At 41.3% G+C, this 27,620-nt stretch overlaps 1 protein-coding gene across 1 annotated transcript; it reads right to left on the bottom strand.

The window, feature by feature from the left end:
- Positions 1–7: 7 nt before the first annotated feature.
- On the bottom strand, positions 8–27,192 carry gpr179 (G protein-coupled receptor 179). Its single transcript, XM_044340157.1, has 11 exons — positions 25,593–27,192; positions 24,477–24,585; positions 18,078–18,174; positions 16,959–17,179; positions 14,668–14,736; positions 8,903–9,012; positions 7,838–8,076; positions 6,939–7,077; positions 6,718–6,820; positions 5,273–5,419; positions 8–4,870 (listed from the first exon to the last, which is right to left on the bottom strand). Exons 1-11 carry the CDS (start codon positions 26,531–26,533, stop codon positions 1,667–1,669), a joined length of 5,379 nt encoding a protein of 1,792 aa, XP_044196092.1. The 5' UTR covers positions 26,534–27,192; the 3' UTR covers positions 8–1,666.
- Positions 27,193–27,620: the final 428 nt, after the last annotated feature.

Below are 27,620 nucleotides of genomic sequence, written 5' to 3'. Positions count from 1 at the left end.
TTTAACTGTAAATCATGCAAATATATTCCAGTAGAGCTCCAGAATATAATAATAATAAAAAGAATATAAATATAGACCTGGAAGTTAGGATAATACATTCCCTTAGCAGACTAATAGTCATAAGATATTTCACCTAATTATGAAGTTAAACTGAAAAATCTGTCAAGTTGTTTCTTCAGTGTTATTGTCCCACTGCACATGAATTGGGTCATCCAGAAGGATCTCTTAAAATCTATTACTTAAATCATATACGTAAATATTATTGTAATGCCAGAGACGTGACTACTGTGTCTTTCAATGACGACGATAGTATTATCCCCCAAAAATTATTTTCAACCCAAACCCAGACTAGCAATTTTTAAGTTTACCAATTAAGGGGAAGTTGCTCTACTGACGTAACCTTATGCAATTTATTGAAATTAGACCTCACCTCAATAATTCACATTATTTGTGACATTAGACAGTAAATTTCAGAGTTGTAAGCTGGCCAGGTCCTCAAAGTATACAGTATCCATCAATTTAATGTTCTTTGCAATTACTAAACATTTAAACTGTGTATTTTTCACATAGTTTGTAATCACATTGTCCCATTTTAGTGAAATTGGTGTCTAGTGCATTGCATCCACATAATAAGCAATGTCATCACTTTCTAAATGTTCAGATATAAAAGGATTATGCAATTATCACTCCACTGTAAGGGATAGAAATTTTAGGCTGTAAGATTGAGTTTATGGTTATTTATGCACATTTTTGCCTTTTTATTTTAGTTGTTATTTGAAGTGGTGGAATGTTATTTTTCCATTAATAAGACGGAAACAAAAGTGAGAGAATCATATCAATCATTGGCATTTAGTCATGAAATCAGTCACTTACGCAAACATGTATGCATAGTTTTATCAGTCATTAAATTTAATTTGACATCCATTGTGTTCCTGCTGCTTTACACTTACTCTTTCTTCTACTTTGAAAATATAATTTCCACAAAAAAGAACAAAATAAGACTGACTTTATCTGGTGTATGCTGGTTAAGAGTTCCATCTGTTGGGTCCTGTGCTGCATTGCGATTAGCACTGTGGACCTGCTTAATTTAGGTTTTGTGACATATTCACCCCAGCCATAGGTCCAACATACGTATATGGCAAATTGTCACCTTAAAACATACAAAGACACAAAAACATCTTAATTTAAAATGGGGGGTAGAAGCAGGAAGAAAAAGGACTTCATCTAAATGTCTTAGATGCCCTTCCATCAGCCAAGAAATGTTCGTAGTTCGTTGCTGGGTCAGTGAGGGACATAATGAGTCTGACATATGTGCTTCAGTAAAAAGAAAAGATATTTTCAGTCAGGTTTGCATAACTGACAGTGTCCAGCTCATCAAGCCTGTACTACATTGCTTCTTATTGGACAGCGGTGTGGCCAAAATAAGATGTCCAACCCTTCATAACATGGCTCTAGCTTCTATCTTTCATTAGCCAAAGAAATTGTCCATCAGAGAGGGCTTTCAGCTTTGCCAGCTGAGCTGAGCCTGCAGTCTGACCTCCCTGTGGAGCTGGGGAAGTTAAAAAAAAAAAAGTTCCCCTGACCATCACTTTGGATACCACCAAAATGGTTTTATTAAGTTCACCTCCCCCACCGAAAGTGAAAGTAAATGCTGGCTAGGTTTAGGTCACAAGTCAGGTGGGAATACGAGGGCCTCAGCAGCACATTCTGCATCATCCTCTTCATCCTCTTCAGGAATATTCTCTGGCTCCCATGTAAAAACATCTGAGGCATTGTCTGTGAATGAACCAGATCTGCTCCTTACCATCTCCCAGGGACACATAGCATCACGCCGGCCCAGGGCTAAGTTTTCTTTAGCTTCATCTATCTCCTCTGTGCTGATATATGCTGCAGTCTCTTCTACATCGAGAGGCTCCTGGTTCTCTGTGACGTCATCTTTGTCACTCTTAGGACTATCAACCTTGTTTTCACTTGATGTTTGTGGATCTGTAGATTCCCAGGGACAAACCTCTGCTGAGGTGCTATCTTGCTTTTTGACAACTCCTGGCTCTTCAGTCTCCCATGGACAAACATTTGCCCGAGCACTGTCTTGTTCTTTTAACACTTTTGGCTCATCTGTCTCCCATGGACAAACATCTGCCCGAGCGCTGTCTTGCTTTTGCAGAACTTTTGGCTCATCTGTCTCCCAAGGACAAACATCTGCCCGAGCGCTATCTTGCTTTTGCAGAACTTTTGGCTCATCTGTCTCCCAAGGACAAACATCTGCCCGAGCGCTATCTTGCTTTTGCAGAACTTTTGGCTTATCTGTCTCCCATGGACAAACATCTGTCCGAGCACTATCTTGCTGTTGGACAATTTTTGGGGTGTCTGTGTCCCATGGACAAACATCTTCCCGGGAATTTCCCTGACTTCGTAGCTTCTCTGATGCTTTCGATACCTCAGTTTTGACTGTGCCTGCTTCTTCTCCTGTCTCCCATGGACAAACATTGGTCCGAGCTGTGTCTTGCCTTGCATAACTCTGTGATGCTTTGGAGGCCTCTGTCTTTCCTGATTCTGGTCCCCCAGTTTCCCAAGGACAAACATCTGCCAGTCTTTCTGTTCCTTGTGACACCATTTTGGTAGCTACAATTTTTTCAGGCGGCTCAGTTTCCCAGGGGCATACGTTTACTCTTGCATCACTACCCTCTATCCCTACTGATGCACCCTCCAAAGTTAAGACACCTGTTTGTGAGTCTTCTGGTTTGTCTTGATGTCCAGATTCCCAGGGACAAATATCTGCCTTGATGGTCATTTGTGAAGGTGAGCCTGTATTTGTTGGCTCTGTGTTCCCCTCTTCCCACGGACAAATATTTTCCATTTTAGGTGGATCTGGGAACTCCCATGGACAACTTTCTGCTGTCTTGGTGACTTGTCTTTCCAAATGCATGGCAGTTGATTTTACATGGTAATGTTGCTCATTACCTAAACTTTCTTTTGATCCATTGGGATAGACAGCAGGTTTCATAACTTTGTGTGGTAAGGGCACCATCAGTGATCCCTTGGTGTCCACGGGATTTAGGTTTTCATATACAATTTCAGCCTTGTCCTGAACATCCCAAGGACAAACATTAGAGTATTCATTATCATGTCTTATTGAAGGTAGGGGTTTTTCTGCAGTCTCCCAGGGACATACGTCTGTTGAATGTTTCAAAGACTGTTGTGTCTTTGAATCTCTTGACAGGGTAGCATGAGCAATAACGGGAACATCTTGTGATTCCCAAGGACACAATTCACCACGAGCACTTCCTTGTCTTCTCACAGTCCCTTCCCCTTCAGATTCCCATGGACACACATTAGTTCGTTCAGATACCTGTGAATCCCAAGGGCAGACGTCTGCTTTAATGCTCTGTTGCTTCCTTGGTCCCTCTCCTTGCTGTAAAGTACCGGGTCCTTCCCATGGACATATATCTGCATGAGAAATAGTACGAACTGGTGTAATTCGATTACTACCTCTTCTGTGAGTTGAAGGAGTCCTCGAACTACTGGCAGTTTCCCAGGAACTTATACTACTACGTTTGCTGTTCTGCCTTGATAAAAACACATTTTCATATGTGCCATCTTTTTGCATATCATCTGTGTCCCAAGGATGGACGGCAGATTTGACAATCACAAGCCTTCTTGGGCTCCTCTCAGAAGAATCCACAGAGGACAGTCTTATTGCATTTTGCTTCACAAGGCATGGTTTTCCTTCTGTTGTCGTCATACTTCTTTTCTGCAGTGACCTCTTTTCCATGCTTGGACGTCTACTAGATGTCCCTGACCTTGGTGTTGTGGAAGCACTTTCCTGACTTTTTTGTGAAACAGAATCCTCTCTATTTAGATTTTCCTCCTTGCTGGATTTGCTGCCTGCATCCATGGATCCCATAATAGATTTCACAGAGAGCCACTTACTGGTGGATGTGCGGAAGGAGAAGACACGCTGATCTTTTGTGACTTTTGGTCTTGGAGTGCCTGGTGCACTTGCTGACACAGGAGCCTGTGGTTTGGGGGACTCATTTTCACCTTGTGTTCCCTTTTCCACTGAAGGAGTCTTTTCTACAGGCGGTAAATGGTCCCAGGGACAGACCAGCTTAAATGGCGATGATGGCTTTTGTTCCTCACCATCCTGGGAGTTCGCATAGGTGACATGCTTGTGGCTCTTGTCCCCTGATTGTTCTGGCTCTACATCCCAAGGACAGACCTCAGCCTTGTCAAATGACTCTGACTGGAGAGCACTCCTGGTCTGGTCACTAATGGAGATGCTCTGCCTGGACCTTGTTAGCACTGTGCTGGATCTGACAACCTTTGGTATGTTCTCCACAGAATGGCCGGTAGTAGAAGTCAGACTCCAGGTCTTATGAAGTCTGGTGTGATCAGGATGCAGGAGATTGGTATCAATTGTCAGATTTTGGGCACTGGCTGACTTACAGACCCCTGGTGGGATGTCTAAGGAGTCTGTCTCAGATCGTTGGGAGGATCTCTTTACACTGTTGGGCTTTAACATGGAGTCACGCCTGGAGGAGTCTCTTTCTCTGACATAGTGATGATCACTTTGGGACTTGCGAATGGATGGTGATCGTGATGCAAATGAACTTTTGTAACTAATACTGACAGTATCTGGGGACCTCCTAAAAGAGTCAGACATATTCACACTTCTACTGCGGAAGGATCCTTCTTTCTCCTCACGGCTGCACTGCCGGCTCATGCTTTCTGGGATCTCAGCAATTCGTCTAATAATGGATCTCCCCAATGTACATCGAGAGCTTCGCTTCTTTGACAGATGAGGGTTGTTTGCGGTCATCTTCTTGGTCTTGTGGACTTCTAACTGGGCATATAACTTCTTCAGTTCATCCTGGTGCATATGAAGAAGGGGGAATTGATGGAGGGATTGAGGAAATGGTGGAAATAATTGAGGAGAGGAAAAGACATGGAGAGTAACAAGTCAGAGGAAAGGTAAAAGACACGTTTGTATGTAAGAAGAGCACAGTTTAGGATAAGAAAAGGGTAAAGGGTGGAGAAAGGTCATACAACATTTGTTCATTCTACCGTTCATTGTGAGTATTTACTGGTAATTTATGATTTAAATTATAATACATTTAAGAACTGTTTAAGTGAGTCTAAATGTGGTCATAACTGAAATTAAGGGACATTTATTTCTTTATTTAAATGTAACTTTTGGAATTTCTTCCACCTTTTGTAAATTATGTCCCATTGCAAAGTGATAACATCGTTCTGAGGGGACAAGAGAGTTTACCCGAAAGTCATCCGGGTCCACACAGGGCTCACTCCAAGCAGAGTGAAAACTGCTGTTGAGGTATGAACCGGAGCGCCGCAGGTCCACTTCATCTTCATACACCTCTGCTGCAATCTCCTCTTTTCCGGGCTTAGACACATGAAGAAACTGCGGAACATGCACAAACATACAACTTGTATGTAAATATTTAACATATGTTAAACAAAAATGTGTGCAGTTATGCACATTGTTAGATGTGTGTAGCAGAGCACATTTTCTAGCGATAGTAGAACTCTGTCCAACATGAATCCAAATGAATTTTGTGATCCACTGACTTTTCTTCTAGTTGATAAAACTCTAAAGAGAAGGAAGGTATTGAATTTTAGTGGGTGAGACAAGGAAATAGCTTGTGGTTTATAAAGAGAAAAACATCGCTGTCATTGTTGACTGTTGGCAGTCGACAGGGGAAACGTCTTCAGTGTCAAAGTCAAATCCACGACGACCCCCTGCTTATGATGTTTTGCAATGGTATAACTATGTCATGCAACTTACACCTTTGCTTCACTTCAGTTCATGACAAGATGCCTCTAAAACTATTGACAGTATTACCATCAAGCTCAGCTACACTTTGAGATTAATGACAAAATACAATACGCTTATTAGCATGCTAATATTCTGAATGTTAGCATGTTAATACTAAAGTTAGCATGTAGTTAAAGGCACAACTGAGGGAGACAGTCAAAGTTGAATGTTGAATCATGTGGCACCACTCTCAGGACAAACCTTTGTCTTTGATAATCGACTAATTGTTTTTCCAGCAAAAATGCAGAAATTTCATGGGTTCCAGCTTCTCAAATATGACTATTTGATGCTTTTGTATGTCACATATGATTGTTAGTTTTTTTTTTTTGACTTTTGGTTGAATAAAACTACTTTTGAGTAAGTTAACTAAATTATTTTCTCCATTGTTTTAACTTAAGTTTTTCACAAAAAAAGTGAAAAATGCCTATCACAATCTGCAGATTAATCAATAATGAAAGTAATAGTGCAGCTCTGACAAATAGCACAGTCATCTCTGTTTTCAGGTTGTAAGTAAAGGTCAACCAGACTTCCTTCCTTTGTCTCTTGAGGACATTTAACCACTTATCCAAGAAGCTCAGCAACTCTCATATAGCGTGTTAACGCCTTAGTCTGAAACAGCAACAGTTTCTAATGTACCATCACTTCAATTAATGGAATTATAAAATATTACACATACATTCTAGTTCATGTATTGTGAACATGTACTGTATATGTCACCTGAATATTAGGTACAAATAGGCACAAAGAAGTGGCAGTTTACACTCACTACCACCGGATTTTGATGCACACTGATAACATTATTCAACAAGTCAATTAAAACTGTTGATTGAACTGTCTGATTGATCACCTGTTGACTACATTATTCCATCCTACAACCGAGTTACCTTAGGGATGAAGAGCAGGGCAAGTGTCACAGTGATGGTCACATGGGTGTGTGTGAAGGAGAGCAGCAGCATCCAATCAGGATGGAGGGAAGGGAAGGTAAACCTGAGGTAGACAGAAAACACAAATTGTCCCACATCAGTGTCCTGTTTGTACAACACACTGCTGAGGGTTAATTTTTGTGCATCTTCAGTCAGAGAAACGGGTCATGCTCGTTGTTTACCGGAACAAGTGGAACATGGAGGAGAGGAGCAGCTCGTTGTGGATGGCGATACCCATGTAGCGAGGTTCGTGGAAGGCAGAGGGGACCGGCCTGACAGCAGTCCACAAAGAGCTGCCCCAGCACAGGAACAGAAGCTCCGCTGTGGCAGGAGAAAGAAAGGAAAGATTACATTGATGTCTTAAATTTGTTCAAGTTTAAAATGTTCCTGTCATTGCTAATACTGATGAAATACTAAATAGTGTGTAAACTGTCATCTAAGATAGTTGGAGGTAAAGCTGATGTCAGCTAAGAACATTGTTTAATACAACTTTGGCCTTATATTCATATATTCCTGGTACAGTTTTGATCAACCTAACTTATCATATACACACACAATTACAGACATTTCAGGTGTGCTCACCAATTTTATCTCAGAATAAAGTGGTTTAGATAATGAGGCTGAATTATTTTCCTGTTTACAACCTGTCTGACCCCCATTTCTTGCTTCGTCAGACCTTGTTGTAGCAATGTTACTTCATTCTGAGATCTCAGCAATTAACTTTGGTAAGTACAAATTTATTATTACTAAGAGAAAGGATGGCCAAAACAACAAAAATAGGACCCAAACTGTAATTAAGTAGAATTATTTTTCAAAAATAGCAATATTTTCTCTCTATTTTCCTAAAATTTTAAGCATTTTTCCATGTTGATGATGGTGTTTCAATAAAGTTAATATTGGCTTTGTTGTCATAAATGGTTGAGCATTATTTGAAGTCAATATATATGAGAAAATTGTGTTGAATGAAATAATCAAAACAACAGTTTAGATACCAAACATTTTAAATAATAATTGTGTCATTGGAGTGAAATGGAAGTTGGAATCTTTCAAGAGTCAAGGCTTCACTTTCGCCGCCACTCACCCACAGCCATCATGTAGTCCCAGCGGTCCAGGTAGCACAGGTTGAAGCCCTGGCCGTCTGTTGTGTTGGTTGTGATGAACACTGGGATGTTCCTGTCACGGTTCTGCAGGACACCCACCGTCCATGCACACAGGAACCAGCTGACCGTCATCAGCATCACTCCCAGAATCCTCAGCAAGTGGAGGCTGGACATGTAGGGCATTCTCTGGGCTGTGCGTGAGAGGAACACCTTCAGCACCCTGTGCAGAGGCGAGAATCAATCAATATTCGACTACTGAAGACAAAATGTATATGTTAAACATCTTCAGGGTTTTTGTAGGGTAGTGGTGGAAAATAACTATGTACATTTATTCAAGCACTGTACTTAAGTACAATTTTGAGGTACTTGTATTTCCATGTGATGCTACTTTATACTTCCACTCCACTACATTTCAGAGGGAAATATTGTACTTTCTACTCCACTACATTTATTTGACAGCTTTAGTTACTTTTGACACAATGGATAATATAACAAGCTTTTAAAATACAACACATTGTTAAAGATGAAACCAGTGGTTTCCAACCTTTTTGGCTTTTGACGTCTTACAAAAAGCAGTGTGTAGTCGGGGTCACATTTCATGTGTCTTTGAGTTGTTAATAGATTTATCTGGTGACCCTCTGGAGGGGCCTGACCCCTAGGGTCTATAGTCCACGGACAAAGTTGAGAACTACAAATTAACTAGTTTGATTATCTTTTAATCAGTTGTGTTTGTCCAAGATTCAACAAGTAAGCTTGAACACGTTTCAATTTGATATATGTTTAGTTTCTATTACTGCAAGAACTTATTGATAAAAACATCAAACATTTTCTGTGCAGCAGGAAAAAAAGAACTACCAGACTGTATTTAAGACACAAATATTCATTTTTATGAGCTTAATAGAGGTCAAATTTTTTGTTTCATGTCAACTGGCTATGTAGATTAGGTATGTACGTATGTATGTGTATGAATGCATGTCAAGTATAAAAATATAATGGTGTGTTACAGAAAAATAAAAGAGGAGTAAATCTGACAAGCCAAAACCTACCTGTACATTTTCAATGTGACAGTGCCATATACGATGGAGAAGCCCAGCATTCGCACCCAGCGGAGCAGGATACACCTGAAGGTACTCGGCCTGAAGTACATGATGAAGACCTGCAGAGCAGAGAGACAATGAAGTCAAACAGCAACAGTGTGGACAACAAACTGCTATAACTGCAACTGCTATAACTGCAACTTATATGTATATTTAAAAGTAGAACACAGAATAAAACAGTGCAAAGAATACAAAAATAAAACCAAAACAATTAAAAAACATAAGAAAAGGTAAGTTAACGTGAGCTTTAAGAAGGGATTTAAAAGATGCTGCAGAGTCGGCTAGCCTGAGATACAGAGGCCCTGAGGCAGGGCATTAAAGGTGAGGGGCACGGACTTGTAAGGCTCGGTCACCTCAGGTAACAAAGCCAGTGGGAGGAACAACCAGGAAAATCTTGCCTGAGTGACTGCCGGTGCTATCACTAATTATTCCTACTACTACTACTACTAACAGTACCACAACTGACACTCCTGCTGATACCACTAATTTTACCACCATACTACCTACAGTTTTTCAGTATATGAACATAATGCCCACCAACTGAACTTGATAAAACATCTCATATCAGCATACACGTGTCTGATTTTCCTTTTTTTTTCATTCTTAATACTTTCGGTCACATCCAACAACAGGTTGCTCTGTTCAGTATGAAACAGCTCCTGTAGAGTGGATGACTGTAATCCAGGAATTAAGCTCATTCTACTGTGACAGTCAGTGTCAGTCACTCTGGATAAGAGCATCAGCTAAAGCCTAAAATGTGAATGCAAACACACATCACTGTGTTCAAACCACTCCTACAGGATAAACTGCTCAGATTGAATACATATAGAGTCAGAGACAATGTGCAGTAAACATCAGAGGAAGGCAGTTTTAATCAGCAGAAATGGCCTGCACTCAATGGCAGATTGGGATCTCGGATATAGGCGGGGCTTAGCTAGAGAGAGAAGTAATCTGATTGGTCGAGGTAAACCTATTCATAGTGGGTGGAGACTTGAACCCGGTAACCTCAGTGAAAACGATAAGTCTGATGCTCTTCAACCATTTGAAGTTTTGCAGTTTTATTATTCTGATATAATTAATACAAAAATTGACTGAATGAACAATGAAGTTTCTGCAATTTAGATTTAGCACCACTACCAAGCAGTGTTGGGCAGAGGTGGACAGTAACTAAGTACATTTACTCAAGTACTGTACTTAAGTACGATTTTGAGGTATTTGTACTTGAGTATTTCCATGTGATGCTTCTTTATACTTCCACTCCACCACATTTCAGAGGGAAATATTGTATTTTCTACTCCACTACATTTATCTGACAGCTTTAGTTACTTTGCAGATAAAGATTTGACACAATGGATAATATAACAAGCTTTTAAAATACAACACATTGTTAAAGATGAAACCAGTGGTTTCCAACCTTTTTGGCTTTTGACGTCTTACAAAAAGCAGTGTGTAGTCGGGGTCACATTTCACATGTCTATGAGTTGTTAACAGCTCCACCAAATAGTGATTTTTCCCTCTAAACTTCTCACATGCTTTCATTTCAATAAATGCTCAAATGATCCAACATTTCAGCAAAAATCAAAGATTAGAGAAAAAGTCCAAAAACTGAAAACAGATTTGTGTATCAGAACTTTGTTTTTTCTTCTTTCCTCTCCCATTAATCATCTCACCACCCCTCAGATGTATCTGCTGACCCTTTGGAGGGGCCCAACCCCTAGGTTGGGAACCACTGGGCTAAACTAGCTAACTGTATATAAAGTAGTGTAAACTAGCTCCACCTCCAGCAGCTACAACAGTAACATGCTGCTCTAACACTGATGCTTCACTATTAATAATCTATAATGTCATATAAACATAGCATAAAAGTAAGGAAATTTGTGTTTGGTAGATTATTTCTTTGTTGTAACAATGCTTCTTGGCAATAAATCTTATACCATTGGAAAGCCTGTTTATTTCCCTTTTAAATGGTGCCACATTTGTAAGGAACATGCATTTGTGGGATGAGCAGCAGAGTAGAGTATGTGGCTTGCACCCATGAAAAATTTGCCAAATCTTCTCTGCCAATGCCAAACAGCTTATTTTGCTGTTGTTTTGAGCTTTAATATATCAGTCAGAGGGACCAAACCACTACTTTTACTGCAATACTTTAACTACATCAAGCTCATAATACTTATGTACTTTTACTTTAGTAGGATTTTTTTTCATGCAGGATTTAACTTGTAATTGAGTATTTTTACATTGTTGTACTAGTACTTCTGCTTAAGTAAAGGATCTGGTTACTTCTTCAACGACTGGTGTTGGACAATTTACTTGAAAAATGTAATCACTTACACATTACATATTAGTCATTAAAAAATAATGACATTACTTTATTTATTATTTGACAGCGATTAATTAAATAATGTAACAGCATTACTTTACTTTTGTTACTCAGCCGTCAGCGCTGTCAAAAGTGCCCTTAAAACAACTTCAAAGCCTCCACACCCACATTACGTGTTTAACACATGTAGGAAAAGAAAAGGAGTTTTAACAATTAGCCAGCCGACACAGTTTGGAGGTTTTTACTTACCATCAACAGCTATCTTAATATTAGCTGCAGTGACTGCATGAAGTCTCATCCTCCCTGTAAAGCTGCGTTGTTGTCACAGCCTCCAACTTTGAACTAAACCTGCTAATTCATGAATGTAGGTCTACCAGCAGCTAACATTGGTAAGCCAGTTAAAAGACACGACATGTAAATAAGACAGCAGTAAAATCATCCGGAGATGCATTTCTCCTCTTTTGGTGGCAGTTAACCAGAAAGCCATGCCATTGGTCTGATAGCTCATTATTCCGAAACCCCAATAGTTTGAAAAACTTCCCATTGGACCGAAAGCCCATTAGTTCGATGGCCTGTTATCCTGAAAACTGAAGCCCACTGCACCGAAGGCCCGTTGCTCCAAAAATACACACTCTCCCTGGAGTTTTTAGCCCTTAACATTTTAGTGTATTTTGACATGCAAACGCAAAGATACTGTTTACAAAATGCTTGCTTTTTAGTGCATTTACTGCATATTAACCCTAACCCTAACCCCTTACAGTAATTCACAATAAATGAAGCAAAAATTAGAGGAAAGCTTGGAAAAAAAATCAATCTTGTGTGTCAGAGGGTTTTGTATTTTCCTTATAAGCGTTGCTTCACCATAAAATCGCAAAATATACTCTTTCCAGCAGAGATTCAAGGCAATTGGGAGGTGATAGTGCGACACACAAGTTGTCTGTTTAGCTATGAAATAGGAAAACACAGATTAACAATGGAGTTTCTATGGATTTGATGTTGTTTGTTTGTTCTTATATTGATTCTGGATCATGAGAGGGAGAAGGAGAAAGCTACAAACCATTAAGAGCCACTTTTAAAGGCAATGGGGGTTTTGATACTCAAAGGGTACATTTAAAGCCAGCTACGTTTAAAAATATCTGGCTGGTTTCTAGTTTTCACATGTGGGTCTGAATGTTGAAAAGATCTGTTCATACATGACATGACCCTTCCAAGCAGGATATTCAATTTGTTTACTAGATACAAACTACAGGGAACAGGGGACAAACATATTGGCAGGTTGGAAAATAAGGACACCACAGAGAAAGAGTGTCCTAAATACTCCCACAGGCTGCCAAAATATTGGATTTTTTAAAATCTATTTTCCAGTTCAATGGCTGTTAATCCCCCTAGTTGAGTTGCCAATATTTTACAAATCACAGAAAAACCTTCCAAAGGGAGTATAATGATTTATATTCACAACCTGATTTTCTCCTTAGATTTTTACTGGCGATAAAAAGGCACCATATCTCCAATGAAATGCCAAAGTTTTGATCGCATCACATGAGGACATCATAACCTTTAGTGCGCTTTATCCACAAATACTGCTGCTTTTGTTCCATGAGAGCTGTATTAAATTTTACTTGGTATTAAGCCGAAAAAAAAAAAAAGACTCTCATACTGAAAAGCAAAATTCAGCGCCAGTTCCTATTAATGTGACACATATAATGGATGTAGCATTCAGGGGTTAAAATGAATGTGGGGCAGCAGCTTTAGTGAAGCAGAGGCTTTGTATTTGCTAAAGCTGGTCTGAATGTGTGCACATTGCACAGCCAGCAGAAATTCGACTTTGCTCTCTTTTATCCTTTTAATCAATAATACCAATGTTAAAGGGGACATATTATGCTTTTCATGATTTTCTGTTATTTATATACTGATATAATGTCAGAAACACGTTCCAAAATTTGAGATGAATATATGTAGAAATGCTGCCTGCAAGTGAAAAGCCAGGGTTTCAACCTGCTCTGAATGCTCCGTTTGCAACGTTTTTCTTTACCTTGCAGACGAGCTGATGTTGGCTTGTCGTACATGCCCACAGACGGCTGTCCGTTCTGTAGCCAGCCTTGGTTGCTAAGGTTGTTGCTAAGGTTTTTCCATGTGTTGTTTGCATTGTCCACTTGCATATTTCAGATCAGATTTCGGCTCAAACATGTACAGATGTATTTGGTGACATTTTGACTAAAAAATGACAAAAAGGAGTGAAATCCTACTACTATAGTTTGTCTCTTTGTCTGTTGACGTAGCCTCCGGAGCCAGAGGAAGCTTCCTGAAGCTAACCAATCAAAACAGAGCAGGCTCATCGGGAGGACAGGGCCTTAAAGAGACAGGAGCTAAAAACGGCCTGTTTCAGACAGAGGCTGAACTGAGAGGCTGCATAAAGGGTCAGTATGAGATAAATAAGGAGTTTTTAACTGTAAATTATGAGATAGAGATATTCCAGAAGAGCCCCTGTTTAAAATATATAGACCTGTAAATGTGCATAATATGTCCCCTTTAAACTAACGATAGATATAAGAAATAACACACAGAATAGAAGTTTCAGCACTACGACCATCCTTCGTGTGCACACCAATCAATGCCTCCACCAGGTGATCTGTTTGTAGATCAAATGGACATCCCACCACAATGACTCCCCACTGAGATGACAGAGTGACCCATGACCTTTCTTCTGAGACTTTATGGTTTCAGAGCTACAGTCAGCCATGTGGGCTGCAGTTCACCTTTGGATTTGATCAAACTCATAAGCCCTTTTTTAGACCTTGAATATGTACCATCTAACGGCTTCTTCAATCTGTTAAATTAACGGCTTTTTGACAGTCGCGTCAATCACGTCTCGAGGGGGCACGACCAGGTTGCTGAATATGGCATTACGGCTCATTCCATAATGGTTCTGTCATGCCTGAATAAAGTCATTACAGCACATTTATGTATCGTCACCTCTGCTGCCATAAGAAGGGTCCATTAACACGTTCACACATCACATTCAACTAATGATCAATGACCTACAGTACAGCGCCAGCTCTGCACACACACTGCATCACTCAGAGTCAGCAGGATGGGCTCACATCGACTGACACTTTCAGATAAATGGATAAAAAGTCACGGTTGGCGTACAGTAATGGCTCTTTAATTGGTAAAATGAATCTAAAGATTGATTGATAATCTATCACTGGAGCAGAGAGACGTTATGAAAACTCACCCACCTTATTTCCACTTAAACACACATGCCCTCACCCCATTCACCCTCCCACAAATCGTCCATTATGATATAATCTGCAGTGCTGTGCTGTGCAGTGATCTGTAAAGAGCTCTAATCTGCGACACCCTCAGCCAGCCGACTCAGCCAGCCGACACTCACCGGGAAGTAGAGGAGCAGAGAGCCAAACAGGATCATCTCTAGTAGCAGGAGGCCAGATGCCCGAATCCTCTGAGGAAGGAGGAGATGGAGAGAAAGCACAGTTAGAAAGTCATAAGAAGCTGTGGTGTCTGTTAAAGGACACGTTCACAATTTTTCACGTCTGTCTTAAAACAATAGATAGGTGCCCAAATGAACATTGAAACATGTTTTTCTTGCCATAATCATTCCTCCTGTTCATACTGACTATTAGAATATCCATTCATAATGCACTTATAATGTAAGTGACTGGGGACAAAGCCTCCTTCTGTGCAAAAGTGTATTTAAAAGTTTATCTGAAGCTAATATGAAGCCTTCAGAAAAAAAACAACTTTTGTTTACTTTCAAGCTTTCTTTCTAGCTTTCCATCCAACTAAGTCAAATCAAGTGGATATCGTTCAACGTTACAGTCTTTTTAGTGCCAAAGTCCCTCTTTTCGTTACTATACTTCCACTGCAGCTCAACAGGGAAACACTGTCCAAGGACAAACAAAGAGGGAATTTGATGCTAAAACCACTGTAAATGTGGCAGATATCCACTTGATATGACTAACTTAGACTGCTGAAGCCTCATATAAGCTTCAGATCAACTTTTAAATTCATTTTTGCACAAAATGACTTTGGCCCCCATCACTAACACTCACCAGCCACTTCATTAGGTACACCTACGCAATCTAATGCAATCCAATACAACAGCTCTGCCATAAAGTCTACATTTACGAAGCTTATACATTTTCAATTTTTGTTGAAATTGTCAGAAAGGTGATAATTCTAATTTATGTTAATTGTTGAGGTAAGAGTGGTGGTCTACTGGAGTGCATTATATTGAATGGTGTTCCTAATATTTTGTCCACAATATTAATATATATGAGGGGGTAAAAGAGGAAATATTGAATATGATCAATATATTTGACCTGAAACTTTACATTTAACGGGAAAAAAACATAATATACCTACAAAACTAACTAGAATAACTGCTAATCACTAGTTAGATTAATTGAGCAAATAATGACGTTAGCTTAGCATAATCAGATATTTCCTTCTCACTGCAAACTGCATTATAAGACACACGCATCTCTCCAGGTATGCAGATAGAAATAAAACAAATGATTAGCAGTTAAGTTTATTTTATCTTTTGGCCCCTAAAACTGTTATTTTAGATGTTATGTCACAGTTTGTGATGCTAAAATGACTTCCTGTTTATACAGTCGGTTGCTTGTTATTGGACAGCGCTACAGATGTTTCACATTAACACATTACTAAAGTATTGTCACAACAAAATCAGATTTATACATTAATGATATCTGTTATATCTGTTTTTTATTGACAGCAGCTGTGGGGCGTGTCGGTGTCTGTTTGATTGACAGCAGCTGGGGGGCGTGTCGGTGTCTATGTTTGATTGACAGCAGCTGTGGGGCGTGTCGGTGTCTATGTTTGATTGACAGCAGCTGGGGGGCGTGTCGGTATCTGTGTTTTATTGACAGCAGCTGGGGGGCGTGTCGGTATCTGTGTTTTATTGACAGGAGCTGGGGGGCGTGTCGGTATCTGTGTTTTATTGACAGCAGCTGGCAGACTACTGGTGTTAAAATGTACAGAACAGAGACAGAGTAAACAAACTGCTGTAGCTACAATTCACGTTCAGACAGTGTGTCACTAACAGGGATTTTGAAGACCAAACCAGCATCTAACGGGTTCGAAATGACATTTGTTGGTATGTTTACATGCCTGCTAACTGATGTTAGCAGTACACTTTTGTTTGGTGGCTTGTTCAACGAGCTAAGGTGCAGGTGTGTGTTCATGTTAGTAAGTTAGGTACGAAGGAAACTTTAGCAGGAAAGCTAATACGGGTTGTTGTCCAGAGTCTGTGGCTCTTGTGTTGTGTAGCAGGATGTTATCAGGCTCAGTGTGACTGTCTGCTCTGCCTATGATAGAACAGATTTGATTTGTTGCATGGAAATAAGAACTCCAGCTAGTTAAGCATATGGTGGAACAGTGTTTAATCAAAATGACCACCATCATGAAAACAAAGGTTTTAAAAATGTCCCTTTTGGTTTCTGTTTTTTTCCTCAAATGAAAACACAGGACAAGTGATTTACATGTATGCTGTAGTAGACGAAAAAAGGCAATTTAATTTCAGTTGGACTTTAACCAGCATAATTTATAACATAATGTGTCATGACTGAACTGCTCTCCTGGCATCTCTCTATCCAACCTCATCCATACGGTTGCCCTGCTGAGCCAAAAGACTTGACTCACCCGATTCCTGCGATGCTGGTAGGCCACCAGCATACTGACGAAGATGAGGAGCATGAAGATGCCCTGGACGGCCAGCACGCCGGCCCTCAGTAGCCAGTCCTCCTGCACCCAGCAGGGGGTGCCGTCCTGACAGCTCTTACAGCCCGGCCAGCACGGGAGACAGATGGGCATAGCCGGGTAACACAGGCTGCTGCCGTCACTCCCGTTCACAGGGCCACCATCTGCATCATACACAGACACATGCGTCTACACCTACACAAACCCATGTGAAGACCTCATGTACATGTGACTTACATCTCCAAACCCTCATACATAACTACAGCAGTATGGAAACAAGAAAATCATCATTAAATATCTATAAAAGTTGTATTTTCTTCAATTAGTACATTTTTCTGCCACCACCACAAAACCTGGGGGGTTGATTTCTGGCTTTACAATAAATACAAGAGTTCACAGGTGGGAAGCCAGTGAGGGATCATGTCCATGTTTCCATATAGCAGCTTTTACAGGGTGATTAAGCCATCTGGGTGGAACTGGGAACTTCTCAGTGACAGTTGGGAAAAATACCACAAATGTCTGTTCAGTATTTAGTGCCAATTCATCAAGTAGATGTTGAGATATTTCACTGGATAAGTGACAACTTTGACTTGTTGGTGGCGCTAGATGAAAAGTCAGAGGATCACCAGAAAACCATTACAACTTATCATCTGGTCACTATGAATGTGACCAAATTTCATAGCAATGCATCCAATAGTTGTTGAGATATTTTGATAAAAGCCAAAAATGTCAACCTCATGGTGGCGCTAGAGGAAATGTCAGAGGATCACCAAAGTCGACAGGATTCATCCTCTCTGGACCTTGAACGTCTGTGCAAAGTTTCATGGTAATCCATCTAAGACTTGCTGAGATATTTCAGACTGGAACAAAGTGGTGGACCAACATCGCCATCCATTGAGCCCTGCCTGAATCTCGGTGTTGGTTAAATGGACAGTAATCAGTCTACAGGACTTTAAAGACCAAAAGTCAAAGTAACCTCATGAGTACCAAAGCCTCTGATTAGTTAGTTATTTACTAGTTTTCCTTAGTTATTTAACCTGCTGTGGTCTGAGATTGACTTACCTGAGTCCTGAGTGGCTATGTCAGGGTTGTAGTATCCCTCTTTACAGCGGCAGCAGTACTGACCCAGCCGAAAGCCTCGACCTGGAACTGGCATACACTAGAAGAAACATTAAGAGTATTCAGTTTAAGGTTTCATTTTCCTCTTTGTTGTTCTCTGTTGTTTTAGGTTCTCACCCCCTATCCTTTGAGTAATAAGAGTAAGAACAAATAAAGTGCTTAATTATTAGTTTTGTTTCTAGTTTATAGGTTGTCATATGTCTTTTTTAAACTCACTTTAATATCATGTTTATATTCTTTATTTCTTTACTCTTGCTGCTACATCTCCAGAGAAGTTGAGATTAATGAAGTATCTTATTACTGGTATTATTTATTAGAACAGTAGATGACAGGAAAGACATGAAACAAAGGTCACCAGTCTGACTTGAACCAGTTCAGCACCTTAACCCCTTGGCCATCTGTCTTTGATGTGTTTTATCTAGTTCTTATTTCATTTTATTTTAAATCTATTTTATTAGATTTATCCCTTTTTTTTAAAATTTCTCATGTGCATTTGTGTCAAATTGTTTTACTGTTTACATTTGTTCGGTCTAATCATCGGCTTGTCAGTCGTCTGTAAAGCTCTTTGAATCACACTAACCTGTTCGAAAGGTGGTACACAGATAATGTTTAACATGTTTAACACCTACATTAACATGCGTCAAATTAAACAATGCTTAAAATAACCGAATAAGAGTGTCCGGTGTCCTGGACAAGACAACAGCAGACTGCAGATGGTCTGGGCGGCCTCAGGTTCAGATAACAACTGTGAGAACGTGAAGCAGTGATGCTTTTCTGCCGGCTTACAATACCTGAGTGAATAAAGGTTAAAAACAGGGTCACATTACTCTATCTCACTCTATTTCCCTCTGATGCTAGCTTCAATTTAGCCAGTCGGGACAGATAACCACACACACGCACACACACACACACATACACACACACACTTGTATGCTCTGTGTGTTAATCTAAGTTAAAAGCTAAATGGATACATAAAACCTCTACAGAGAGCATTATCCTTTTCTAGAGAAATCCCATCCCAAGCGTACCAAAACACAAACACAAACACACACACACACAGGTCTCACATACATATATACAAACCCACAACCCCCTTATCAGATGCTCAAAGACCTAATGGCAGGGGCTGAACATTAATGTGATATGGATTAAACGCAGCGGTCAACTTAATTCTCTTCGGGGTTGCATCTCAATTCAACAGATCGTCATAGTAAATCACTGGATTCAGTCATCTGTCATGTTTAAGTTGAAACTACAGGTCAACACGGCTTCATGGCTACCTCGAAGTCTGTTGTTACATCAATGTATTAAAAAAAAGACACAATAGATTAAAATAAATATTACTCAAGCCAAACATTTCATTTAGCATCAAACCTGGGTCTCACATCTGTTCTCATGTCTGTTAAGGTTTTCTCTGCAATGATGCTAAATATCATACATTATACATACATGTATTTAGATGTGGAAACATTAATGGTCCTGAGGTAGTTTGGTATTCATTTAACAAATACAAACTCTTTAGTCAGTCAGTTCTTGCAACTGAGCATCTGATTGTATTTTCACTGTGTTTTCAGCACTTATTCAGCTGACTATAGAACATGCAAAAGTTTTAGCAAATAGTGTATTATCAGTGGAAAGTACAAACTAGTTGTTGCAAAAGCATATTAAAGCATGAATGGGTGTGAAATCCTAATCAAAGATCCCACTCATTTTTTAAAATATATAAAAATATTTTTTTGCCACATAAAAGTTCAGTTACCTAATGAAAATCCTTAAAATTGCATTAACTCAAAGTGCCCCAGTAGCTGAATGGTTACTGCACATGTTGCATAACCACAACATCCCTGATTCCAGCCAGGGATCTTTGTTGCGTATCGTACTCATCTCTCTCTCCCCTTGTTTCTCTTCTGCCTCTGACAAGATGAGAAGAGACCAGACAAGACATATTAAGAAATGACAGAGAACAGGACCAAACAGGGCAGGAGAAAGCAGCTGACCCAGTACACGCTCTGCTCAGCCAATGGCTTTGAATCCTCTAAGCCAGGTAGGACCGGATGGGACAAAAGGTGCCATGTGGATTTGGGGATTTTTTAGGACTGTTCTCCTCTTATGTTTCAGACCTCTGTGAGTGTGGTGCATAAAGAGGAAGTATGTCAGCGGGCTGGATTATCGCCATAATCCATCAGATCATCCTGCAGCCCGCCACCCAGCACAGCCATCTTTAAATAGACGACTGAGATGAGAGGTAGAGGATTGGGTCTGAACAGACAGGCCGGCAGGGAAAAAGGAGAGTACAGCAGAAAGAAAGAGCTGTAGGGGTGGATGGAGGGGGGGGGGGGGGGGGGGGGGGGGCAGACAGAAGAGTGGAAGTGTGAATGGGTGAAAGCATGAGTGAAGGATAAAAGGCAAAAACGAAGTAATGAGCACAGACAGAGAGGGCTTAAACCATTTTGAGAGGTCGCAAACAGTTTAAAGTGTATTTGTGTGATGTAACCAAAAGTCAGAAACATGACCGTTTAAACAGCTTGTCCACAGTTGAGACGGTATTTACAGGAAGAGGGAGTAAACTGAGTTGTGGTGTATCTACGTAAATGCTGGCAACACATCACATTATGTTGAGATTAAATGTTCATTCTTGATCTTAGAAACAGCAGCTGATCTGGAGCTTTTGATGACATCACACAATCTTCATCAGTTTGCCAAATTGTAGATGTTCACATTTCCATTTTTTCTGAGTGCTTTAAGAACTTCTTGTCCATGTTGGCTTTAAAGTTGAGACTGAAAGTTAATTCTTGACCCAAACAATCTCACCAGAAGGTTCACTCAGTAGCTGTTCTGTACTTAAAGGCAACATGGAAAAAAGTCCTTAAAGGATATGGTTGGCAATTTTCTATATTTCTCTTATTGTTAATAAATCTCATGTGCAGAGCCAAACCAACAATGAACTGATCTATTAACAAGAATCCAAAGCCTGATATATCTTATTCATCTGTGCTATTGTACAAAAACTATTAAAAACACATCAATGAGCCACACCATTGCACTGGGTGACATGTTCCTTAAGAAGGATGTACTGAAATTCTTTGAGAATTCACAATTCAGTAAAAAAGTTAAAAGGTCTATGGCACAGACGAATAAGATATATCAGACTTTGAATACACACACAATACTTATAATAAGATAATAGATCAGTTAACAGAAGATTTGGCAAATTTTTCATGGGCGCAACCCACATACTCAGCTCTGCTGCTCATCCCACAAATGCATGTTCCTTACAAATGTGGCACCATTTAAAAGGGAAATAAACAGGCTTTCCAACAGTATACGATTTATTGCCAAGAAGCATTGTCTAACAAAGAAATAATCTACCAAACACAAATTTCCTTACTTTTTGTGCTATGTTTATATTATTCAGGTAGAGGTAATAAATAAGCTTACTAGGCTTTTTTCCTCTCCCTGCACATTTCTTGTTGACTGTGTGTATTTGTTTTATTTATTTTAAATAAACTCAATTTGGCAACCAATTATTGGAAAACAAGATGACAAATCAACTAACAAATAAGTAACTTTTTTTTTGGTTCAACCACATAATTTAAGTATCAGATTACATGAAGATTGAAAGAAATTTGTAGAAGAGTTCAGAATGGTGGAAAATCACTTTAAATGGAAATGGCCAATACTACTAGGCCTTATCTTGAGTCAAGAAATATTTGCCTGGACCACAGGCAAATATTTTGCCTGTGGTTCAGGTGTTATGAGCAAACAAGACTAAAAGTCTACAGCCATGCTAGCAGCTCTGTGAGGCTTTACTTAAGTCAGCAGAGCTTTGAGCTAAATGCTAACATGCTATAACGCTCACAACAAAATGCTAACATGCTGATGATTAGCAATAAATGTTTGAATTTGCCTTGAAAAAGACTAAGTATGGTCAAAACATTGGTCATATAATAAAATCACTGGAGCTGTGTGCAGCCGTCTTCCCTTTGACACACACCGTTGCCATGACCAGCACCTAGTTTTTGGTGTCCATTCACCGGACAACTCTTGCTGACTCTAACAATAAATGTTTACCAAGTTATTATAATTCATCCTCCAGGGAACATTAATGTCTATACCATCCATCCAATATTTATTAGAACCATTAGTCAGCAATTATTTTGATAATCAATTAATCGCTAAAGCATTTTTCTCTATGTTCTGACACACTTGTAGGTCTGCTCCTACAAGCACCTTGGAGAGGAACCCTTAGGGGCACTAACGAACCAAGTGGTATCAATGACCTTGATAACAACCCCACAGAGGTTAAATATCTGTGACTCCCTGCCAGTCAGTTAGAACTGAAGAAGCCACTTGGATGAGAGGCAAAACATGTTCAAGTATCTACAACCAAGTCCAATTACCCTCGATTCAACCCTCCTTGGATAACCATGACCTGGATGACTGAGAATCTTCACAGACAAGTACCTTGGCATTCACTTGGACAATACCTTCAGCTGGAAGGCCCATGTTGAAAGTTTTTGTTCTCATTTACAGCAGAGATTATGTTTTTTACGCAGACTCAGGATGTATGGGGTGGATCAGAGGATTATGTTTTTATTCTATCAGGCTGTATTAGAGAGCATAGTCAGGTATGGGATGTCAGCATGGTATGGCAATCTCTCCATACAGTTAAAATCTAAGCTTGCTCATCTGATACGGACTGCCATGAAGGTTATGGGGAGGAATGAACACCAGTCCCTCGGGTCAGTATATGAGCAGTCTGTTCTCAGGCAAGCACAGAGAGTAGTGTCTGATCCATCTCATATTCTCCATGCCGAGAATGAGCTGTTACCCTGTGGAAGACGATATGGAGTAGCCCAATGTAAACTCAACCATTTTAAAAACTCATTTGTGCCTACCTCAATTAAAATGATAAATAATGTTTCTTGAAGCTGCAGGGTTGTGCAATAGATTCATGATATGATGTGAGGGATTTTGTAATATGTTGCTTGTTCTTACCACTAGTTGTATAATATGTGCAATATGTGTAATTTGTGGTTGTGATGTGCTACAGTATGTGTTGCTTTGTTTATATGTTCTTTGTTTGTTATAATTACTACGTTGGAGGCAGCTACATGATGAGATGATATGTGTCATGTGTGCAGCATTTGAGTCCAAGACAAATTTCTCTACGGGGACAATAAAGTCTATTGATTCATATAGCAGTGTTTCCCCTAGGTTGAGTGGTTTGGCCTGGCGGGGGTGGGGGTGGGGGGGGTTAGCAACCCATTGTTGCTAACCTTGGAGCCAACCCCCCTTCACTTTTTACAGCAGTTGGGAAAAACATGACTTACTAACTAACGACAACTAACGTTAAAAGTAAAGATAGGCTTTGATGTCTGCTTCCTGGCTCATTTAAAAAAAGAGAGAGAGCACTAGTGAGAGAGAGTGAGAGAGAGAGCACCAGTGGTCGAGCGAGCTACAGAGTGAATGAAGAGAAGGAGCACAGGTAGCGAGAATGCCGGTGAATCAGATCAATAAAATGTTATTTATAATACAGTCTAACTGCTAACCTTTTCCTCTGTGCTCCGCTCGCATTCACCATCACTTTTCTGACGCTCGCTCTCTCACTTAACCACTCACTCGCTTACGCTCTGCCTTATTCCTTACGCTACCTGGAGTTTCCCAGGCAACGAGACAGACATTGTCTCACGTTTCGAAACAGCGCTGCTCAGAGGCTCACGAACACCATCGATTTCCGAATGAATGGATATTTGGCGTTATTTTTGGCATTTAAAAAATATTTTTTGGCGTGGTGGGGGTTCTTGTTGGCCTGGCGGCCCGCCAAGGGAAACACTGATTATAGTATCGTATTTTATAGAGGGAACAATTATTCAATTAATTGAGAAAATAATCGGTATATAGAATAAATAGTGAAACTAATCGTTAGTTGCAGCTCTAATATTTATTGAGACATTTTATGCCCATTACCTTACCCTAATCAGAGATGTCAACCTGCTGGTGGGGCTAAATAAAAAAGTTATAGGATCACCAAAATCATTAGGATTCATCTTCTGGGGACCTTTAGAAATTGCACCAAATTTCATGGTAATCTATCCAATAGTTGCTAATATATTTCAGTCTGGACCAAAGTGGCAGCCAATATTACCATCCTCAGAGCCCCTTCAGATATTCTGCTAAATAACAAACAAACATAAACTCTCTGGCAGAGGCAATACACCAGCTACTGGTGACTGTGGTTATGAATCATTGGTTCCTCTGTAATTGGGGAAGTGTGATCCTACAAAGACTAAATAGTCAACAAAACAGTCAACTTTTCTATTCTGGTTCTATTTTGTTTACCTCCATGGTGGTGCGGTTGCACTGGTGTGTATCAGCAAACCAGCTGTCTCCTGTTGCACACTGGTCCAAGTCGATGTCCTGAATGTTGACATCCACACGGATCACACCTCTGTACACACACACACACACACACACATGTGTGTCAAAGAGGGGAAACAAGAGTGGCTCCAAATATCATCAGACTAATTAGAGTCCCTTTTTTCTGCTGCAGCTCTGTATTTCATCTACAGAAACCTGCATGGCCTTTAAGTGGATTCCTTTTCAAATGTCAGTTTTTATCCAGCTCTATTGATTCAAACACATCTTTCTATTCCAAATGCTTATAAAAGTTTTCTCCAGAGTGCTGCAGGAAAGGTCACAGGGGCCAACACAGAGCTAGAAAGGATGGTGAAATACAAATACTGCTGCAATCAGGTTCAAAGCTGCTAACTGTTTACAGGGACTTGCAGAAAAAAAGGGCTTATTTCTAGACTTGCAACCAAGTATTTCTAAAATGTTTTCCTGATTTTGATGATGTTTTATAGGCAGAAAAGGGGAAACTTGCTACAACTTCAATGAAAAGTATGAAAATCAGCCAAACTGGAGTCACAATTTCAAAGCTTAATGATGCGTTCAAGAGGTCTCAGCAAAGTCAATTAATGATGAGTTTCCCACCAAATGTTGCATTCAAACAACGCAGTTGTCCCAGTGACTAACTCAACTTTCACAAACAATGTGTTGTTTACAAATCTGTGATGACTTATTCTGCACATAATGGACACATACTGGACAACAGTATCTATTCAATACAACACAGCATCCAAATAACAATTTATCCATCATAATGCATGATTTTATGAGTGCAGTTTCTCAGCTTGTTGACAACACAGCATGCACATACTGTATGTTTTGTTCATGAGACATGCATTAACCAATTCCAGTAACTCATGACCTCCTGAAATTGGTCACATGATCACTTGACACTTCCAGCTACACCTGTCTAAAATTAATGGCATCACCAGCATGAGACACCTTGTATGGACCCCTGTATGAGTTAGAAGAGTCTGATTACATCTGTTTGTGTGTGTGTGTGTGTGTGTGTGTGTGTGTGTGTGTGTTCAGGCTTCAGGCCCTAACCTGAACTCGGGCGTCAGGTCAGGCTTGAGGCCGTAGAAGGACGTGGACAGGGTGAGCATCCAGCGGGGCACGAAGCGTCCATCTTTACAGTTCAGGAAGGGGGCACTGGCCCAGCGCACACCACTGCGATTGGTCACATAACTGTCGCCCTGCCCCCACTTGGGCGTGTCCAAGGTGCTCAGGTCATTGAGGAGCACCCGCTTGGACAGGCCTGCCAGCGGCTGGTTTGACTCTGGGAATTTAAAGCTTCTGAACCAGCTGTCGTCAGGGGCCGGGGCTGGAGGATGCAGGCTCTCCCAGGCCTTGGATAAGTCCTGGAGCACGATGGCCTGCGCCTTGGCTGTGGGGTTGCGGGTGGCGTGGAGCACCAGCTGTGGCACCAGAGCAGACGGGTCAGCATCAAAGGTGAGCAGGGCATGCTGGATGAGCACATCGGCCTCCAGGAGGGCGCGGACCAGGGCGTGGTACCACTCCATGTCCTCCTGCACCGTGCTCTCCCGCAGGTCGCTGGCTTGGAATATCATGTTGAGGAAGTTAGCGGTGTTGGCCACAGCATCCAGAGCCGGCCGGAGGGGGCCACCGAAGCTGTTGGGCAAGGGTCCGGTCTGCCCCCCTGGGCTGTACGCCCGTGAGCAGCGGGCCACTTCCAGAGTGGAAGGGTCTCCAGTGTACAAGAAGGTCTCTGCTGGTGACCAGTCATCCTCCTCTGAGGGAGCTTCTGAAGGCGTCGTAGCAAACCCAGTGGGCTCAGGGGGGCTGAAGGAAGTGGAGAGGTTGCTGAAGGAAGTGGAGAGGTTGCTGGAGATGTCTGAAGTCGCTGTACTGTTCATTGAAGGGTCAGTGCTGTTATTCACCTCCACTGTGACTCCTGATGGGTCTGGAGTCACCTGCCCTCTGAGGAGGGATGGGAGCAGAAGAAGAAGAAGCCAAACAGGACCCATCCTGGATTCACTCTGGAGAAGAGGAGGAGGAGGGGAAGGGGTCACACACCTACAACACCGTCTCCTTTTGGCTCTTGAGCCCCTTGTATTTCCCTTGAGGAGAAAGAAATGTCACATGTTGCCGGAGGTCTGGACTTTCCGCGCAGACTTGGAGGCGCTGCAGCAGCAGCAGGTGTCCGGGAGGAGCGCGGCCACTCGGTCTGCTCTCACTCACACTGGGAGCGCACGGCTCCATCTGTGCGGCGCACGGACACACGCACGCGCCCTCATGCGCTCGCGCAAGCACTCACATGAAACTATCATTAAACCCGCATGTCCTCGGTGGTGCTGCTGCTGCTGGTGGTGGGACACGGGGCAATCCCCGCATCTCCGCAGTCCTTCCGGTATCTACAACCCGCGGTCCGCCCAGACCCCGTTTTTTCCGCGGTTTACAGTCGCATAGCCGTGCGCCAAGCTCCAGAGCAAAGCAAACGCAACGTGCGCAAGGAGGAGGAGGGGGCGGAGAGGAGGAGGAGGAAGAGGGAAAAGCCTTAAAGTTGGGGGATCCCCGTGTCAGGTGGGAGGAGGAGAGAGGAGAGCAGATTTCCTCCTTTTTCTTTCCTCCTCTCTCTCTCTCTTCTCCTTCTTCTGTATCCCGCTCTGCTATCTGTTGCTCCAAAGAGCTTCCAACCCGTCTGATTGAGGCTTGTGATGCTCCCCCCCCCCCACCCCCTCCACCTCATACACCATCCCCTCTCTACCACCACTCCCTCTTCCCCTCCCTAAGCTTCATTCACCCTGTGTCTGCTTCCTCTGTATCGACAGGGACGTTCACCAGTGCTGAAAGGTGATGAGAGTGGTACATCTGTTGTGTGTGTGTGTGTGTGTGTGTGTGTGTGTGTGTGTGTGTGTGTGTTCACAGAGGAGAGGATGATGCAGTCAGTTAGAGATGAGAGTTAAGCTCTGCTGCATTTGGGCATCCATCAAGAATCCCCTTGCTGGCTGGATGGATGGATGGATGGATGGATGGATGGATTAACCCCTCCTGCACAGAGAATGGATGGGGAAGAGGATGCTCTTTTACTGCTTGTGCACACACACACACACA

This window comes from Thunnus albacares, chromosome 3 (assembly GCF_914725855.1).
Source record: "Thunnus albacares chromosome 3, fThuAlb1.1, whole genome shotgun sequence".
NCBI classification, from domain to species: domain Eukaryota; kingdom Metazoa; phylum Chordata; class Actinopteri; order Scombriformes; family Scombridae; genus Thunnus; species Thunnus albacares.
This window is presented reverse-complemented; position numbering and strand designations above follow the sequence as displayed.

What these genes read in the sequence shown, in the direction of transcription:
- gpr179 (XM_044340157.1), bottom strand. Translation starts at nt 26,533, where the DNA reads ATGGGTCCTGTTTGGCTTCTTCTTCTTCTGCTCCCATCCCTCCTCAGA. An exon ending in GACCTGACGCCCGAGTTCAG is followed by an intron (nt 24,586 to 25,592) that starts GTTAGGGCCTGA and finishes GTGTGTGTACAG; the next exon opens with AGGTGTGATCCGTGTGGATG. An exon ending in CCCTGCTCTTCATCCCTAAG is followed by an intron (nt 5,420 to 6,717) that starts GTAACTCGGTTG and finishes CATGTTCCGCAG; the next exon opens with TTTCTTCATGTGTCTAAGCC.